This window comes from Alexandromys fortis, unplaced genomic scaffold, assembly GCF_014885135.2.
Source record: "Alexandromys fortis isolate MF-2015 unplaced genomic scaffold, M_Fortis_MF-2015_v1.1 scaffold_57, whole genome shotgun sequence".
In the NCBI taxonomy this organism is placed as follows: domain Eukaryota; kingdom Metazoa; phylum Chordata; class Mammalia; order Rodentia; family Cricetidae; genus Alexandromys; species Alexandromys fortis.
This window is the reverse complement of record NW_026067941.1, coordinates 3,372,660-3,393,729: the sequence shown is the minus strand read 5'-3', so window position 1 is coordinate 3,393,729 and position 21,070 is coordinate 3,372,660. Positions and strand designations below refer to the sequence as shown.

At 38.7% G+C, this 21,070-nt stretch overlaps 1 protein-coding gene across 5 annotated transcripts in view; it reads right to left on the bottom strand.

Annotated features, from left to right (window-relative positions):
• The window catches only part of Agbl3 (AGBL carboxypeptidase 3), an 87,305-nt gene that overhangs the window by 47,242 nt on the left and 18,993 nt on the right, over window positions 1-21,070 (bottom strand). For 4 of the 5 annotated variants that reach the window (XR_007592837.1, XM_050148010.1, XM_050148011.1 and 1 more), the window contains exons 5-7: window positions 9,278-9,416; window positions 7,709-8,488; window positions 4,015-4,183 (exon numbers count right to left, since the gene is read on the bottom strand). Coding sequence is in view for 4 of the 5 variants with exons in the window: in XM_050148010.1 (XP_050003967.1) it covers window positions 4,015-4,183; window positions 7,709-8,488; window positions 9,278-9,416 (1,088 nt within the window). In the remaining variant the exon portion in view is untranslated. Of the gene's footprint in view, window positions 1-4,014; window positions 4,184-7,708; window positions 8,489-9,277; window positions 9,417-21,070 lie in introns of those variants that run through there. The other variant, XM_050148013.1, reaches the window with a different exon arrangement.

Sequence of the window (21,070 nt, the reverse complement as noted above, 5' to 3'; positions counted from 1 at the left end):
CAGCTCTGCTCTCTGGAGCAGAGGCCCTGCTTCGCTCTCCTGGGCATACGCTATGAAGCTCCGACTCAGGATGGATGTAGGCTAGAATCTTCCCGGTAAGCGCACCTTGGGGTGCTTACACACATTATTAGAAATGGGCTAGTCCAGGTGCGAGAGTTAGCCGAGAAGAGGCTAGATATAATGGGCAAGCAGTGTTTAAAAGAATACAATTTGTGTGTTGTTATTTCGGGCATGAGCTAGCAGGCGGCCGGGGTGTTGGGGACGCAGCCCCGCTGCTCCCTATTTCAACAGATGGCACCCAACGTGGGGCAACTGAATCCACTGAAAGCCTGAGAAAGCTTGGGAAAGAGTAAAGCATGCATGTTTTCTTGGTAGCAACAATTTTTCGGGTCTACTCTGCTTGCTAGAGGCAAGCAAGCACTCTCATCTAAGAGAGGCTTCCTGACTCAGCTTTAGCTGCAAAACCCTGCAGCTCATTAAGAGGTCCTGCCACGAAACACTTAAACGGTGTTGACAAAAAGCTGAGCGCATGCTTTTCGGTTTTCAGCTGTAGCAGGAAAAAAGCTGTGCCGTTTAAAAATGCTGGCTTTCTGGGCTGTCCTGCCAGGGCAAACTCTGACTCTTTTATGCAGGCGGTTTGTGCAGTTTGCAAGCACAGGCTGCTGAAGCTCACTTGCTGACAGGGACCTTGAAACGCTATAGAATTGTGGCTATAAACATGGCTACAGCCTGTATCTCTGCCATGAGGCTGGAAAGCTAAGGAATGGACTGGATCTATCTGGCAAAGCCACGGCTTTAATCCTACTCATATTGCTCAGTAATTTAAAGGCTCATGTGTTCAGAAAAAGAGAGAGAGATACAGTAAACAGAGATCCAAAGACAAAAAAAAAATAACTTTAAATAATTTACAGTGTGTTAAAAATATATGCAAGCTAAAAGTTCTTAAAAGTAAAAATAAGGAAGAAAGAGAGTAGTTGGGTGTGGTAGTACACACCTTTAATCCCAACACTTGGGAAGCAGAGAGAGATTGACCTCTGTGACCTCAAGGTGTGGTAGCACACTCCTTTAATCCTGAATGCCTGGGAGGCAGAGACAAGCAGATCTATGAGAGTTCAAGGACAGCCTGGTCTACAGAGTTATTCCAGGACAAAGATAGAGAATATAAAATAAAAGTAAAAATAAACAAAATAGAGGTTAAAATAAAGTACACAAAGATGGAAAATACACAGAGAATATTGATACTGTATGCTATTATGCTCTCTTTGAATTGTTTGAATGCTGAGGAAGGAGCAACAGATGCTAAAAGATATTTGTTTATAAATGCTGCTAAACTAATCCAACATAGATATTCTAAAAATGCCTTGACTTTACAATTTTGATCTAAGGACATGATACTTTGGAAAGGAGTTTCTTTTTTTGTTTTCACAGAGGATGAGACCCTGTTCATTTCTTCTATTCCGATATGATGGACCACGCCCTCCTGAACAGCTGCTGTGAATACCTTTAGAAAATTGCTTCACTCAACTGCCAACTGAGATGAAACTAGCACACAGGTTATACCATGAAAGACCTAATTAACAACACCCCCATTCAGCAGAAAACAGTTTGGAGAGAAAAAACTGCGCCCATGTTCCCAAATATGGTTTATAAATGTTCTTTTACATTTAAAGGGGGATATGATATAGATATAAATAATTTGCATTAGTATAGATTTTGTTTTATTGATAGAGATTTAAGGTCAGTTTTGTTATATGTATATGCATATTTCTAATCTTGATTAAGGTATTGTGATTGTGTAGTTCACTTTTAAAATGTAATGTATAATTAAAAAATATAGGTTGCTAATGGATAATCATCAATAATAGTCAAGCTTGTAGTCATGTTAGTTAAGATTTTCTAGATGTACATAGATATATTGTAGATAGGCATTCTTCATGTTTTTCAAAGACTACGGAATATGTTATTAAATGTTTTAATAACTTAGGACTTTTCATGACAATGAGACACTCTGCTCCTGGCAGCACCAATCTACTTCAAGAGGAAGATGGGCATCGAAGAGGATCCTTATGGAGTTTGATAGCCATTTGGGCAAGAAACTGCTCTTGCCTGGACTATTGCATAAACTGGACACAGAGAACCCGCAGAGAGAGGACTGCTGAACTTGCCTAAAGGTGAGATGACCTTTTGGGGTTCCTGATTCATGAGAGAGTCTGCAAGACATTCTTCAGGACAAGCAGATAGTGACTGCCTTTGAAATTTCCTGCTTTGTGGAAATGTCTTCTGGAAACTATGGGCCTGTAGGCTGAAGATGAATGCCCCAACGGTACAGAGGAACTTTGGGTGACTGTCCAGGCAGCGAGATGTCTCTGTCCTTTCTAGAGTTTTGGATTTCTTGTTTGCTTAGGTAATAGTATATCTTTCTGGAGTCTTTGATGGAGTTAAAGAAGAGTTAGTTATAGTTATAGTTTTCCTTAGTTATGATATAGATTATTATAATTTTTACTTGATAACTGTTTTGTTATATGTAATTTTGCTCCGTTAAAGTTAAGTCCTTCTTTTTTTGTTTAAACAGAAAAAGGGGAAGTGATATGGCAGTGTCATATATCAATCTGTTGATTTCATTGGTTAATTAAATAAAGAAACTGCTTGCCTTGATAGGTTAAAACATAGGTGGGAGGAGTAAACAGGAGAAAGAGGAAGTGAGGTAAGACTCCTCAGACAGACTCGACAGCTCTGCTCTCTGGAGCAGAGGCCCTGCTTCGCTCTCCTGGGCATACGCGATGAAGCTCCGACTCAGGATGGATGTAGGCTAGAATCTTCCCGGTAAGCGCACCTTGGGGTGCTTACACACATTATTAGAAATGGGCTAGTCCAGGTGCGAGAGTTAGCCGAGAAGAGGCTAGATATAATGGGCAAGCAGTGTTTAAAAGAATACAATTTGTGTGTTGTTATTTCGGGCATGAGCTAGCAGGCGGCCGGGATGCTGGGGACGCAGCTCCGCCGCTCCTATTTCAACATTAAATAATCACTGTATTAGGTGGAACAGCTGTTTAAATGCAGACTGATTGGTTATGGCATTCAAGAAACAGGTCCATTTCATGTAAGGTACAACTAATTAGAGATTGAAGACTAAGTAACATGTCAATAAACATGCTAAAACAGTTTAGAGATAGGAGAGATAGGGGATAGTTTTATAGGACTAATGAATTTTATACCTATCACTGCTGACATAATATAGTAATAGATTCAGGTATGGGATTGCTTTCTCTGATCTTCCCATAGGTACAAGTATTCTTGGAACAACAAACCTGTTCTTTCTATAGATAGCTTTTCTATCAAATCACCTTGGGTTTTTTTTTTTGGTATGTTTGAGTCCCAGTTAGCCTCAGAAAGCAGTATTTCCCATTTAGTTCTTTATAATTAAAATGCTTCATTAAGACTTTGAAGTCTACATGATTTTTTGTTTGCTACACTAATTCTTTTTTCTAAAAAAGTAAATTATTTTAACTATTCAGTAATTGAACAGCTCCAAAATTTTCACCATTAGCAAAAATATTACACTGTATTCTCTAATTCTACTTTCTAAGTATTTTTTAATATTGGTCATTAAATTTTTCTTTGAAAGTTCTAATAAATTTATTGTACATTTCCTAAGATAACGATCTTTAGTCTGTATAACTTATACACTAAAAATATCTTTTGAAAATGTCAGACCTTGAAATTGATAAGAGAAGTGACAATGAGAAAGAAGTTCAGAAGGTAAATAGTGCTGCTCTTAGAGAGAAGAGAAGAAACAAGTTTTGTTTTTATTTTTTTGGAAAATATCTCTAAATAATTGGGCATTAAACAGACCCAAACAGTTTTTTTCTCATAGTCAATTGTAAAAATCAGTTTAAAAAAAAAAGCAAAACCAAAACTAATTTTAAAAAGCAGGTTAACAAGTAGGATGACAAACCTGACTTCCCCATATGTTCAGTATTTAATAAGGAAAGTTAAACTCTTAACGCTACTTACTTTATTTGGGCAGTTTTTGCTCAGCATAAGTGGGAATATTCGTTGTTGTAAGTATAATCCTTTTGATTTAGATCTGCTGCTACCATCACAGCCATACATGAAAATATTCTGTTTCTTACTATGGCCATGAAGATCACAATATAAAATAACTTCTCGTTTCTCCATTAACCTATTGTAAAGAAAAGGAGCAAGTCACTAATTTTTAACTCTGAATCTTCTTCTACAGGTAATATAGATTTACATATATAATAAACAAATAAAATTTAAAATATATCATTTTTTGACTTTTTATGCTCTAGTTTTCCATGATAACAGCAAATTTCTCCCACTCCTAAGACTCCTAGCAGATCTCTCTGCTTCGTCCTTTGGTTTTCTGTTGTCCACAGAAGACAGATCTCCCCTCCTTTGCCCACTACCTTTCCAAACGCTCTACTGGGCTAGAGAGTCTTCTCCTTCATCTTGTAGTGTTCTCAGCCTTCAGAACAGTCTCACCCATTCCTACCCAGCCAGTCCAGTCAGAACTAAGGTGGTTCTGGAACTTGGCAACACCTTACTCATACCATTTCCTTGTCACCTGTCTAGCAAATTTTCATGTTGGATATTTAAGCTTGTTAGAGATGGGGAATGTTTAAAATCATCTACAACAGTGCTATGCACACAAGCACCAAATATTTGTTAAAAATTGAATGCCTCAGAATTTGGTTCTGGAAACAATGAGAAGTTAGCCTCTGAGAATACCATTCTGAGAAAAAATGACACTCAATTTTAAACAGAGTTTTTTTTCCAATAAAACTCTAAAAAATACTTAAAAGAAATTATCAAATTAAAAGAAATTATCTGAAGAGGACAACCCATCACCTGCATAATTTAGCACTCAGTTTTTTTAATTAGAAAAGCAGGCTTCTCAGATGGATGCTGAAGAGTACTGGAGAAGAGCTTTTAAAAATGGTGCCGTGGTGTTAGTAGTATGAGCATTTTTGTCTCTTCTGTCCTGTTTTCAGGCTTTATATGGCATTTCTACATCACTTAATTAAAATTGCATGTGTCATTTGCTATATCTCTATAGTTAGAAGGGTAAAAACTAAAATATTAACAACGGTATTACAAGTATATATTTATAAAAAAATCAAACATCACTTTTATTTAAAACAATGGTTATAAAATTTAAAACTGAAATTTTATGTGTATTAATTTACTGATTTTATTTGATAAAATCCACTTAACACAAAGGAATCAACACATTTTTTACAAGTTCTTAGAAAACTAGATTTTAAAGCATGACCACTAAATATGAAACATGCCATCCATTTTAAGATCCAATATTCAGAGGATTGGTGATATTTCAACTTCCCACAAGAGCATCATTAGAAAGTTCTAGGAATTAATTACATCTATGTAATTAATATTACCTCTGAGGTAAAGTGAGATATTAATATTTCTTCCCTTGCATTAATTAATGTAAGTTGGTATTTTCTTTTTGTTCACTAGTAATTATTCTAAATATTTTATATTAAGTATCCTAAGAGTTTCCTCTTATGTGAACATGTTTTAAGTATACTTAATTTGTGTATACTGACATCCTGTCACCTTCCTATACCTAGCTGCCTGCCTTCTTGTTTTTCTTACCTGCTCTTGAGTAATAGAATTAAAGGTATTTCCCTTTCTTAAAATTCTTTCAGAAATTGTTGAATTGGTTCCTGCCTTAACCTCTTTACAAGGCAAACTGAGGACTGAGACATTTAAATTAGCTTCCATAGAGACAAGTCAAGCTATATTGGCTTGTAATCCATCACATGTCAGGCCAGGAACTCTTAAAGTCAAAGATCATTAAATAGACATCACAGATAACGTAATAGGCATTCCATCAGCTACCTTCATATGTATGTATGTGTGTAAATAAGCTATATAAAAAAAGGAAATCATATATGTTTCATTTTTAAAATAACAAGAATGACACAAAAGCTAGAAAAGCAGTGCTCTAGTCTACTTCTTTTGTAGCTTCTCTTTTGGTTAGTGTATTGTATAACTCTGTTATGCTCTCAGAAACAAAGAAATCAATCTTGGCACATTACTAACATTAACTAAGCTCCCAACTTTATTTAGATTTCATTAGTTTTTCCACTAATATCCTTAACTCTCTGCCAGATTCCTGGGCACATTACATGTATTCAGTTCTTTTTACTTTTCACATACCCAAAGGATGCTCAATTGTACCACAAGGACATGTGCTTAACTATGTTTATAGCAGCATTTTTTTTTGTCATAGCCAGAACCTCAAAACAACCTAAATGCTCCTCAACTGAAGAATGGATAAGGAAATGTGGTACATCTACACAATGGAGTACTACACAGCAGAAAAAAACGACATCTTGAAATTTAGAGGCAAATGAATATAGCTAGAAAACATCATATTGAGTGAGCTAACCCAGACCCAGAAAGACAAATATCATATGTTCTCATTCATAGGTTGCTTTTAGACATAAAGGAAAAAACAAAAACAACAACAAAACGGCCTACAATTCACAATCCTAGAGAACCTAGACAACAAAGAGTACCCTAAGAGAGACATACATAGATCTAATACATGGGATGTAGGAAAAGACAAGATCTTCTAAGTAAATTGGGAGCATGGGTACATACCATGGAAGAGGATAGGAGGGGAGGGGAGAGGAAGGGAAAGGAGTGGAGAAAAATACATAGCTCAATAAAAACAATGAAAAAGGAAAAAAATTTAAAAATGACAAAAAATTAAAAAAATAATCTTACAGTTCCTTTAGATGGATGCCTTGCTCAGCTTAGATATAGTAGGAAGAGCCTTGGACCTTCCCCCAAAGCAGTGTGCCTTACCCTCTCTGTAGAGTGTGTGTGTGTGGGGGGTAGGTGGAGAGAATGAGAGGAGGGGAGGGACTGGGATTGGTATGTAAAGTGAAAAAAAGATCATTTTCTTTAAAAAATAAAAAATAAGTTATATAAAAAAGGGAAATCACAGTTTACTCTAAGTAAGTCTAAGGACTCACTCAGCACTGTATGACTGGCATAATTTCAGAAAGCTTTGGTCTGTAGTTAATATTCACACATAGATGATTAAAAAAAACACAGTGTAACCATCAAGGCTACGGTAGTCATCAAGGTTACTATAAGTTTTAGGAAGAAATCAAATTTGTGATATGCAAACTTCACAGTTTCTCAAAGCCAGTGAAATATCTGGAGCCTGTTTTCTCATTCAAGAAAGAGCTTGTTCACAGTGCCAGAAAGGTGTGTGATCAGAACTGGAAAGGAAGAAAATCGCTTATGAACTATCTTAAGAAAAGTTAGAGGTTTTTTCTTTGCTTTATGTCTAGAAGCCACTTATGAGTGGGAACATATTATATTGTCTTTCTGGGTTTAGGTTATCAACCTACAGTCCACAACCCCAGACAACCTAGACAACAAAGAGAACCCTAAGAGAGACATACATGGAGCTACATAAGAGGGAGAAAAAGACAACGTCTCGTGAGTAAACTGGGAGTGTGGGGGTCACGGAAGAGAGCATAAGGGGAGGGGGAGGAAAGAAGGAAAACAGAGAAAAATGTATAGCACAATAAAAACAGTAAAAGAAAAGTTAGAGTAAAAGAAATGAATGAAATTGTATGAGCAAAGTTTTGATTCCCAAATTTACTGATTAAGCAGAGATGCAATTTAAAGATTATTTTACCTATGGATCATGTTCCTTGTATACCAAACAGAAGGGTAAGATTCCTTTAGGAGAGATGTATAGTTACGGTTTAAATCCCGTCCAGCTAAGGAACAGCGGTAATTTCCCACGATCACACCATCTGGATTCAGCATGGGTACCACCTTGAAGATGAAAGTGTCCCGAAGCAACCGTGCATCACTCGAGTCTCCTAAAATATAATCTAGGAAGCCTTTCATGATCCAAGAGCTGTTGGTCTCTCCTGGGTGAACCCTTGCAGTCAAAATCACAGCCTTGCGCTTTCTTGAGTCACTGTTCTTCAAGGGAGTAGTGATTGTCAAGACATACACCATATTCCTAGCAAGTGTGTGGCACAAGACACGTATTTTACAAAACTTTGATCTTACTGGGTCACTGTTGATGCCAGAAAGGTATTCTTGAAGGTTGGTGTAAGTGTATGGATAGCAGTGAGCAAAGTAGCAAGTATCCTTGCTGTGTGGAAACTGAAATGTCCATGTAAGAGAAAAAAAGTGGCGCCCATCTTGTCCAAGGTTGTTTTTATAATACTTGATTTGGTCTCCTATTCTCTGCCAGCCAATTTTATGGATTTTGGCCTCTTTTTCAGAATAGAAGAGTGGCTTCATACCCCGATTGTAAAGACTAGAAGGCTTGGTGAAGTTGACAATAGTGAATCTGTAGGCTATTTCTGCTTGGGTGTTAGTGACCTGGAAATAGTACCACTGAGTATGCTTATTTGTGAAGAGGTCTGGGCGCACAGTCAACTGATATTCATAATCTGCCCTAATACACAAAAAGGAAGGAAAAACGCACATAAGTATGACATTTCAGTTTAAGCTATATTAGAAAAATAATCTTATCTTTATCTATTTTATATAGTCATGGATAGTTCTTTTGGGAAGAAACAACATATACGTAGAATTTGATAGCAAACAACCACAAAAATTAAGTTCTGAAAGTTTTATTTCATGAGTAATTGATATTTAAATATGCAGCCTTTGTATTCCTTTGTAAATGCAGAAACCCAATAAAATTTTGTATGTTTCAATACAATTATTTCCTATAAAAATAGGTAAAGAGTTATTGAAACTGAAGAAAAAAGTCACTGTTTGATTTTTTCCCCTTCAAGCATTTATTTTCTAATAATTCCAGTTCTAGGAGAATAAAGTAGCTATCATTGAGAATGGTTTGAAAGTACATGTAAAGTAACAGTCACATAGGTTTCAAAATTTGAACTCTCAGAAAAAAGTCTGATAACTATCTGTACCCACACTCAGGCGCTGAAGATTCTTAATGAAGACAGACATGTTTACTCTAAGATTTACCAATCTTTTCTAATTGTGATTTTCCTTATCAAACAACTTTGTATTAATGTTCATATACGTAGTATTATAAATGCTGAGCTAGGAGTGGGTTCAATAAATATAAACCTTTAATACCCTAATTAGCATCTGTACTTCAGGAATTACAGTTAAGTAATGAGGACTAAGAACTTTAATATACCTAATCCAAAAAAAAAACTAGTAAGTAGCTAATGGCCTACTTCCTCTAATAAAAACAATTAAAACCTACACTTTGACTACCTTCTGTAGATTACCACTCTCAAACCTTGCTTCAAACACCAAAGTGTTGTCACAGTTATCCACGGGCTGTTTCAAGGACGTCCGGTTACCCCCAACGCGGGAATACACAAAACAGGGCTCTTTGTAAGCTGATGAGAGAAGACGGAAATCAGCGACAGTAAGATATCCAGATAATCTCATAGTTAGCATGTTTCTACATAATCCACAGCAAGCCAAGCATCACAGGCATATGCCACAACATTCTGAGCAGAATGACAAGTCAGACACTGCATCGACACTTGTGGGCTGGAGCGAAAGCTGTACTTAGGGAAAAGCTTACAGCTTTAAATAAGTTCTATACACCAGGAAGACTTAAATCAGAGGATACATTCTGGATTATGCGTAGGACACAGGACACTGGGAAGTGCATTGTTTCAGTCCTGCAGCAGAAAAGCCTACTACTGTGAGTGAGAAAATATGCAACTCTTTTGAGCTACTGAAAATTCTATTACCTACGGTTGCAGGACAAATGTCCAAATCAGAATCTAAGGAGAAAGGGTCATGAGTACTGGCGTACTTGGTATAGACCACAGCAAGGTTCATTTTAAAACAATCAGGGCTGACCAGATGGTTCCGTGCTTAAGGGGCACCCTGTTCTTTCAGAGAGCCTGAGTTTGGTTATCAGCACTCAGACTCAGTGGGTGGCTCATTACTGCCTGTAACTCCAGCTTCAAGGGACCCAATGCTTGTGGCCTGCACTAGCATCTGCATTTGTGCGCATACTCACACAAGCGACATGTAATTTAACAATAAGTCTTTTTAAAAATTATAACCAGTCATCAAAAGGTTGAGTGTGGACTAGAAAGAGAAAGCAGATTCTCTGAGAGGGTATGAGGGGCATATGGGTATAAGGGAATTTTGTCCCTGCAATAGTTCTTCTCATGGACATAACCTGATATTCACAAAAACATTTCCAAGAAAGCATTATTGACAATGCACAAAACCCTAACTAGATCAGTTCTCCCTCTTCTTTATGTAACAAAGCCTTAAATTCTTATGAAGTAAGGACAACAACCACTGTCATCTTTAGGGTACTAGTGTTCATATACATTATCTGGGAAAAGAAAACTGTTTTCAAAATCCCAAATCCTTTACTACTCGCAGAAAGGTGGAATTGCAGGATGGAACCGTGTTTTGTTGCTGACACTGGCACACTGCAAAGACCTCACGTCTGAGAACTAGGGACAAGGTGTGCGACTAAGAACTCTGTGGTTCTGATTAAACAGTTCCCTCAAACAGTCTAAGAGGCCATGAGTGAAAAATAACAAGGATTTATGAATTGGAGAACACAGAGTTCAGAAAGCATTTCTCTGCAGTGCAGCATAAAGGAAGAATGGTCCAGAACTGAGAAGGTTCTTCTGCATCATCCTAAATGGTGATAGAGGAATCTGAATTCTGTGGTGCTGTAACAGTAAGAAGACCAAGAATAAATCTAACACTAACTGAATTCCCATACTGACCAAATTAATACCTCCCCCAATCTCATAATATACATTTAAAGACTTAGACCCAGGATTTTTTTTTTCAGTTTTTTTTTTCACACATAAAAAAATTTTGATTTTCTTTACCACCTAGATAAGCTCCTCAGCTACCAACCAGCGGGTTTCAATACATATGTTTATGCATGCACATACACAGAGACAATCCCACAGACATGGGTCAAGAGGGAAAACTACATAACCAGGTTAGTATAATGAAGATGTGAGTCTATCAGGTAAAACATTCAGAAGGCGAAAGGTAAGTCAAAGGGCCAAGTGTAAAAGAATATGCAAGATCAGATGGAAATGTAAGAAAGCATCAAATCGAAAATGACAAATGAAAAGAGGTAACAAAAACTGAAACTACCCCTGAGGAGCTCATCAGGAGACTTTACAGAGCAAGGGGGGATACTCAATAAACATGAGGATGGTGAGCAAACACATAAACTCAAGCAGGAGTTTCTAAAAACAAAAGTAACACAAAACATACAAAATAAGACTGCCGGATCCAAGAACTGTTGCTATCAAATAAGCTAACATATTCAGACTGAAATCCTAGGAGAAGAAAAGTGTGAAGAGATAATACCTGAGATTTTGACATTAGTCACTGGCAAGAAACCAAAGTTACAAAAAACTCAAGGAACAACAAACATATCTATGTAGGAATAAAGATTAAAAGTCTCAGAGGTTATAAATTTGGAACATTTTTCAAGTGCTGTAAGATAAAATTTGTCAAATAGACAATATTTTTTTCTGAGACAGAATTAATTTGCATTACAAGAAATAAGTAAAGTTTTTCCAGGCAGAAGTGTTATTAGACAGAAACTTGGATCTGTACAATAAATAAGTAAATAAATAGATAAATAAATATGTTTGATGGCCAGGGAGCTAGAAAGCTCAGTCAGTACAATGTCTGCTGAGTAACCACGGGAACCTGAGCTCAACTTCCAGTACCACATTTGTAAAAGTCAGGTGCAGTAGCAGAGCCTCTAATCCAAGTTCTAGGGATCCCTGAAGCCTGCTGGGTCAGCCAAACTAGCCTAGTCAGCGAATTCCAGGTTAATGAAACACCTGCTGCAAAACCCAAGGTGGACAGCATCTGAGGATGACACACAGGTTTACTTCTGGCTTCCACACACATGCATGTGCTCATATAGATGTGCATGAATGCACACACAAACATACAAAAGAAATTAGTACTAGAAATTAAAAGTAAAGAGTCATTTTTCTTTTTTAAAATTATCTACAAGATTACTAATGAAGGGAGCAGCAAGGAGATCCGGTCCAGGCACCAGGAGAGACATCACTGGGGTGAGTGAGTTTCTGACCGCGGCAGCAGCCCGGGACAGGGAACTCAGACACCTCTCCTACACTTCCTGGTCATCCTCAGGGGCGACTCTGCCCAATACCCCCTCTCTCTTCCTATCCTACCCAGCTTGCATCCACATCCCTCCCCCACCTCCGTCTGACTACCTTCCCTCGTTGACCACATAACATCTCCCAGCCCAGCCTGTCCGGGCTCTAGGACCGAATCCGAATCGGCAGGGCAAACGGGAGGGTGCTAGCTCCTTTGTCCCCGCTAGCCTGCCTGCAGCGAGCTAGGTAGGTCCTTTGATTACAAGTCACCCAAGCAGCAAGGAGATCCGAACCCCGCACCAGGAGAGACATCAGGCTTGCATCCACAACCAACCCAGAGCGGTCCTGAGGAGTTCCATCTGGACGGTAGTCCATGTTTGGGTGCTGGGGAGTTCCAGCTCAACGGGACGGTCCCTGCTTCTACACTGAAAAGATACACCCAGAGACTCATTCACAGCAAAGTCTGGACCAAGACACCAGGCCTCTCCTGGCTCCATTTGAAGGAGGAGATGGGAAGGCGCCAATGCAAGACTTCCTCCAACAACCTGAAAGGCAACATGACTTCACCAGAATCAAGGGATCCCGAAATAAGAAGAATTGTACACCCTACTCCAGAAGAATTAGAAGAAATCGACTCAAAAGTGAATTATATGAAAATAATAGAAGACCTTAAGCAGGAGGTGAAAAACTGCCATAAACAATTAGAGATTACAAACAAAAAGGTAGAGGAAATGAATAAATCGCTTAAAGATACCCAAGAAAATCAAGAGAAACATGAAAAAGCAATCAGACAGGTACGGGAAGCAGTTCAAGACTTGAAGAATGAAATGGAAGTAATGAAGAAAACACAAACCGAGGGAAGATTGGAGATGGAAAATCTGGGTAAACGAACAGGAACTACAGAGACAAGTACTACCAACAGAATACAAGAGATAGAAGAAAGAATATCAGATACTGAAGATACCATAGAGAAAATAAACACACTGATCAAAGAAAACAGCAAAACCAACAAATTCTCATCACAAAACATTCAGGAAATATGGGACACAATAAAAAGACCAAACCTAAGAATAATTGGAGTAGAAGAAGGAGAAGAGGTGCAACTCAACGGCCCAGAAAATATATTTAATAAAATTATAGAAGAAAACTTTCCCAACCTAAAGAAAGATGTACCTATGAAGGTTCAAGAAGCATACAGAACACCGAATAGGCTGGAAAAAAAAAAAAAAAAAAAACATCCCCTCGCCATATAATAATCAAAACACAAAACATACAGAATAAAGAAAGAATATTAAGAGCCGCAAAGGAAAAAGGCCAAGTTACTTACAAAGGTAAACCTATCAGACTTACACCTGACTTCTCTATGGAAACCATGAAAGCCAGAAGGTCCTGGATAGATGTACTGCAAAAACTAAGAGACCATGGATGCAAGCCCAGACTACTATACCCAGCCAAGCTTTCATTCACCATAAATGGAGAAAACAAAATTTTCCAGGATAAAAACAAATTTAAACAATACGTAGCCACAAACCCAGCCTTACAGAAAGTAATAGAAGGAAAATCTCTAACCAAGGAGTCCAACAATGACCACAATAACTCAGACATCTAGAGACCCGTCACCAGCGCAACTCAAAGAAGGGACGCACACGAACTCTACTACTAAAGAAGTGACCGGAGTTAACATCCCCTGGTCATTAATATCACTTAATGTCAATGGGCTCAACTCACCTATAAAAAGGCACAGGCTAAGAGATTGGATACGAAATCAGGATCCAACATTCTGCTGTTTACAAGAAACACACCTCAAACACAGAGACAGGCACCTACTCAGAGTAAAGGGCTGGGAAAAGGCTTATCAAGCAAATGGACCTAAGAAACAAGCAGGTGTGGCCATACTAATTTCTAACAAACTTGACTTCAAACTTAAATCAATCAGAAGAGATGGAGAGGGACATTTTATACTCATAACAGGATCAATTCATCAAGAGGAAGTCTCAATCCTGAATATCTACGCCCCTAATATAAAAGCACCCACATACGTAAAAGAAACATTACTAAAACTCAAGGCAGCCATCAAACCGCACACACTAATAGTGGGAGACTTCAACACTCCTCTCTCACCAATGGACAGGTCAATCAGACAGAAACCTAACAGAGAACTAAGAGAATTAATGGAGGTAATGAATCAATTGGACTTGACAGACATCTATAGAATATTCCACCCAAATCGGAAAGAATATACCTTCTTCTCTGCAGCTCATGGAACCTTCTCGAAAATTGACCACATACTCGGTAACAAAGCAAACTTCCACAGGTACAAAAACATATTAGTAACCACCTGTATCTTATCAGATCACCATGGATTAAAGTTAGAATTCAACAACAACCCTACCCCCAGAAAGCCTACAAACTCATGGAAACTGAACAGTCAACTACTGAACCACACCTGGATCAAGGAAGAAATAAAGAAAGAAATTAAAGTCTTCCTTGAATTCAATGAAAATAAAGAAACAACCTACTCAAACTTATGGGACACTATGAAAGCAGTCCTGAGAGGAAAGTTCATAGCACTAAGTGCCCACTTAAAGAAAACAGAGAAGGCACACATTGGAGACTTAACAGCCCACCTGAAAGCTCTAGAAAAAAAAGAAGCAGACTCACCTAGGAGGAGTAGAAGACTGGAAATAATCAAACTGAGGGCTGAAATCAACAAAATAGAAACACAGAAAACAATCCAAAGAATCAATGAAACAAAAAGCTGGTTCCTGGAGAAAATCAACAAGATTGATAAACCTCTATCCAAACTAATAAAACGCCAGAGAGTGAATATGCAAATTAATAAGATCAGAAATGAAAAGGGGGACATAACCACAGACACAGAGGAAATTCAAAGAATCATTAGATCTTACTACAAAGGCCTGTATGGCACAAAACTGGAAAATGTAAAAGAAATGGACACGTTTTTAGATAAATACCATATACCAAAGTTAAACCAGGACCAGGTGAACAACCTAAATAGACCTGTTAGTCACGAAGAACTAGAAGCTGTTATCAAAAACCTCCCTACCAAAAAAAGCCCAGGACCTGATGGTTTCAATGCGAAATTCTACCAGAACTTCCAAGAAGACCTAATACCTATACTCCTTAATGTATTTCACAATATAGAAGCAGAAGAGTCATTGCCAAATTCCTTTTATGAAGCTACAGTCACTCTGATACCAAAACCACACAAAGACTCAACCAAGAAAGAGAATTACAGGCCAATCTCACTCATGAACATCGACGCAAAAATCCTCAACAAAATACTGGCAAACCGAATCCAAGAACACATTAGAAAAATTATCCATTATGATCAAGTAGGCTTCATCCCAGAGATGCAGGGCTGGTTCAACATACGAAAATCTATCAATGTAATCCATCATATAAATAAGCTGAAAGAAAAAAACCATATGATCATTTCATTAGATGCTGAAAAAGTATTTGACAAAATTCAACATCCCTTTATGATAAAAGTCTTGGAGAGACTAGGGATACAAGGGTCATACCTAAATATAATAAAAGCTATATACAGCAAGCCGACAGCTAACATCAAATTAAACGGAGAGAAACTCAAAGCCATCCCACTAAACTCAGGAACACTAAACTCAGAAACCCACTCTCGCCATACCTCTTCAACATAGTGCTTGAAGTTCTAGCAATAGCAATAAGACAACATAAGGGGATCAAGGGGATTTGACTTGGAAAGGAAGAAGTTAAACTTTCGTTATTTGCAGATGATATGATAGTGTACATAAGTGACCCTCAAAACTCCACCAAGAAACTTTTACAGCTGATAAATACCTTTAGTAATGTGGCAGGATACAAGATCAACTCCAAAAAATCAGTCGCCCTCTTATACACAAAGGATATGGAAGCAGAGAGGGAAATCAGAGAAGCTTCACCTTTCACAATAGCCACAAACAGCATAAAATATCTCGGGGTAACTCTAACCAAGGAAGTAAAAGATCTATTTGACAAGAACTTTAAAGCATTGAAGAAAGAAATTGATGAGGATATCAGAAAATGGAAGGACCTCCCTTGCTCTTGGATTGGGAGGATCAACATAGTAAAAATGGCAATTCTACCAAAGGCAATTTATAGATTCAATGCAATTCCTATCAAGGTCCCATCAAAATTCTTCACGGATCTTGAGAGGACAATAATCAATTTTATATGGAAAAATAAAAAACCCAGGATAGCCAAAACAATCCTATACAATAAAGGATCTTCTGGAGGCATTACCATCCCTGACTTCAAACTCTATCACAGAGCTACAGTAATGAAAACAGTGTGGTATTGGCATAAAAACAGAGAAGTCGACCAATGGAATCGCATAGAAGACCCGGAATTTAATCCCCAAACCTATGAACACCTCATTTTCGACAAAGGAGCTAAAAGTATACAATGGAAGAAAGAAAGCATCTTCAACAAATGGTGCTGGCACAACTGGATGTCAACCTGTAGAAGATTGAAATTAGACCCATATCTATCACCTTGCACAAAACTCAAGTCCAAATGGATCAAAGACCTCAATATCAGTCCGAACACACTGAACCTGATAGAAGAGAAAGTGGGAAGTACCCTACAACAGATGGGCACAGGAGATCGCTTCTTAAGTATAACCCCAGCAGCACAGACACTAAGGACAACATTGAATAAATGGGACCTACTAAAGCTGAGAAGCTTCTGTAAAGCAAAGGACACTGTCACTAAGACAAAAAGGCAACCTACTGACTGGGAGAAGATCTTCACCAACCCCGCAACAGACAAAGGTCTGATCTCCAAAATATATAGAGAACTCAAGAAACTAGACTCTAAAATGCTAATTAACCCAATTAAAAAATGGGGCACTGAACTGAACAGAGAATTCTCAAAAGAAGAAGTTCAAATGGCCAAAAGACACCTAAGGTCATGCTCAACCTCATTAGCAATCAGGGAAATGCAAATCAAAACAACTTTGAGATATCATCTCACACCTGTCAGAATGGCTAAAATCAAAAGCACCGATGATAGCCTTTGCTGGAGAGGCTGTGGAGGAAGGGGTACCCTCATCCATTGCTGGTGGGAATGCAATCTTGTGCAACCACTTTGGAAATCAGTGTTTCGGTTTCTCAGGAAATTCGGGATCAACCTACCCCTGGACCCAGCAATACCACTCTTGGGAATATACCCAAGAGATGCCCTATCATATGACAAAAGCATTTGTTCAACTATGTTCATAGCAGCATTATTTGTAATAGCCAGAACCTGGAAACAACCTAGATGCCCTTCAATGGAAGAATGGATGAAGAAAGTGTGGAATATATACACATTAGAGTATTATGCTGCGGTAAAAAACAATGACTTCTCGAATTTTGCATGCAAATGGATGGAAATAGAAAACACTATCCTGAGCGAGGTAACCCAGACCCAAAAAGATGAACATGGGATGTATTCACTCATAATTGGTTTCTAGCCATAAATAAAGGTCACGGAGTGTATACCTGGTGAACCTAAAGAAGCTAAAGAAGAAGGTGAACCCAAGAAAAAACATATAGTTATCCTCTTGGCTAAGGGAAGTAGATAAAGTTGCCGGGGAGAAAATTGGGATCTTGGGGGTGGGGTGGGTTGGGGATAAGGGGGGACGGGGAGAGAAAAGTGAGAAGGGGAGGATTGGGGGAACTTGGGGAAACAGGAAGATTGGGATAAAGGAAGGTTGGATAGGGGAGCAGGGAAGCACATATCTTAGTTAAGGGAGCCACCTTAGTGTTGGCAAGAGACTTGAACCTAGAGTGGCTCCCAGGAGCCCAAGGCGATGTCCCCAGTTAGTCCCTTGGGAAGCTGAGGATAGGGAACCTGAAATGACCCTATCCTATAGCAATACTGACGAATATCTTCCATATCACCATAGAACCTTCATCTGGTGATGGATGGAGATAGAGACAGAGACCCACACTGGAGCACTGGACTGAGCTCCCAAGGTCCCAATGAGGAGCAGATGGAGGGAGAACACGAGCAAGGATGTCAGGACCACGGGGGGTGCACCCACCCACTGAGACAGTGGGGCTGATCTATTGGGAGCTCACCAAGGCCAGCTGGACTGTGACTGAAAAAGCATGGGATAAAACCGGACTCTCTGATCATGGCGAACAATGAGGACTGATGAGAAGCCAAGGTCAATGGCAAGGGGTTCTGATCCTACTTCATGTTCCGGCTTGGTGGGAGCCTAGCCAGCTTGGATGTTCACCTTCCTAGACATGGACGGAGGGGGGAGGACCTTGGACTTTCCACAGGGCAGGGAACCAAGAATACTCTTTGGATTAGAGAGGGAAGGGGAGAGGAGTGGGGGGAGGGGGAGAAGGATGGGGGGAGGGGGAGGGAAATGGGAGGCTGGGAGGACGCGGAAACTTTTTTTTTCTTATTCTCAATAAAAAAAAAGATTACTAATGAAGGGAACAGTAACTGTTTTAGCACATGGAAAAGTTAAAATACATTTGAAATTATGATAAAAAGGAAATTGAAAATACATTTTTACAAGATTTTTGTATTATATATGAAATGACATCGGGTTATTTAAAAGTAATTTTTATAATTATTTTAAAATTATTAATTTTAAAAAGATATAACATATAAATACATACATACATAAATACACACACACACACATATATATGTATTTGAGTGCCTGTACGTATGTATGCACACTATGTGCGTGTCTAGTGTCCCTGGAGGTCAGAAGAGGGTGTTGCATCCCTTGGAACTGGAGTTACAGATGGTTGTTGGCTATCCAGTGTGGGCTCTGGAAACTTAACTGGGATCCTGGACAAGAGCAGAAAGTGCTCTTAACTACTGAGCCATCTCTCCATCCCCAGTTAATCTCCTTTTGAGAAAAATTTTCCCTATGTATATCAGGCTGGCATTGAATTTGTGATCCTCTGACTCAGTTTCCTGAGTATTAAAATACAGGCATGTGCCTCCAACACCCAGCTGCAAGGAGAATCTTTTATAAAGACATATGCTAAAAAACCTAAGGCAACCACACAAAAACCTAAAACAAGTGAAAACAAAAACACAACACAGCAGGATGGTAAGTATTGAATCCAATTGCATCAAAACTTATATTGATTAGCATAGTTTAAAAACATATCTTCAAACTATATAAAAAGCCAAGCACAGCTATATGTTGTAAGTACCTATTTTAAAAAATGAACAAAACAGATTAAAAACTAAATGATGTGGCCAAGTATGATGGCCCACACCTTTGATCCCAGCACTTGGGAAGCAGAGGCAGGTGAATCTATGAGTTTGAGGCCAGCCTGGTCTACATAGTGAGTCCTGGGCTAGCCAGTGTTACCCAGTAAGACCCTGCCTCACATAACCAAAAACAAAACAAACATTTTAAATGGTGGAAAAAGATATACAATATAAATACTAATAAAAAAGCTCAAATGGCTATTTTTTTTGTATCAAAGTATCCAGCTATGAATAAAGCTACACCACCAGTGTGGTATTAGCACACTCATTAATACACCACCACAGAACATACTGTCTAGAAACAGACTGACATGTATACTGTGAACCGACATTTCACTAAGGTAGCTAGACACTTCCATGGAGGATAGGATAGTCTTTTCAATACTTCAGGGTAAAATAGTTTCAAAAACAGGTGTGTAGGAAAATAAACCTTAACTTTTATATTCCAAGCCATGCATCAAAAAATTATTCAAAATAGATCATGAACATAAAAAGAGAGTAAGTTGTTATGTAGTTATAGAAGGGTGAATTACTTGGCGTATGAAAGCATCAGTAGCACAGTGGATTTGAAGAACAGAGCCCTGAGGCAGAGCAGCCAGACATAAAGGCATGCTTGCTTTGTGAGTTTATCTCCAGGGAGCTTAGGATCACTGACAGAAATCAGAGCAACACTTGCTCAGCAGAATATTTGGGAACTCACCAGCAGGTAGACAAATAAGAATTCTCTGGGGTTCCAAAAAATGTAAACTCAGCCTATTTCACCTTGATTTAACACCCTGCTAATCATATCACACAGTGTCCTCGTCTTCCACATCCTATTGGAGGATTACAGCTTTCTCAAAACCTTTAGTGTTCATTGGTACTTAATTTATATCTTAACATATTGAAACCCTTTTCTGTTGTTTTCATTATTAACAAAACATGGAGAAACATAAGTAATTTAGAATGATCTTTTATATGCTGATGAAAGTATGGTTGAAAGTTTTCATCTTCAAATCTTATTTCCACTGCTTTCCTTTCAAACCATTTAAAGGCAGATCTTCACAACCGCCAAAGCCAATGCTACAATCAGGTGAGGTGGTTTTCAAACAGCAATGCACATGGTTTTTCCCTCAGGCCCATCCTCTACTCTCTTCCCACAGCACATTTTTCTCCTTTACGTGCTTCTGTGATGTAGGTGGGTCTTCTATCTGTCTGTTGCTTTGATTGGTTAATTAATAAAGAAACTGCTTGGCCTGATAGGTCAGAACATAGGTGGGTGGAGTAGACAGAACAGAATGCTGGGAAGAAGGGAAGTGAGTCAGACGCCATAGCTCTCCTCTCCGAGATGGATGCAGGTTAGAATCTTCCCGGTAAGCCACCTCCTTGTGGGACTACACACATTAATAGAAATGGGTTAATCAAGATGTGAGAGTTAGCCAGTAAGAGGTTAGAGCTAATGGGACAAGCAGTGTTTAAATGAATACAGTTTCCATGTAATTATTTTGGGTAAAGCTAACTGGGAGCCAGGCCGCAGCCTGCCGCTCCCATCACTACACTTCTGGGTATCCTGATCTTCAGGGACTGTCTGAGAGGGTCTCTGAGCCTCTGCTGAGGACAGCAGAAAGCTCTGTAGAACTTGGGAAGGTAGGAGAGAG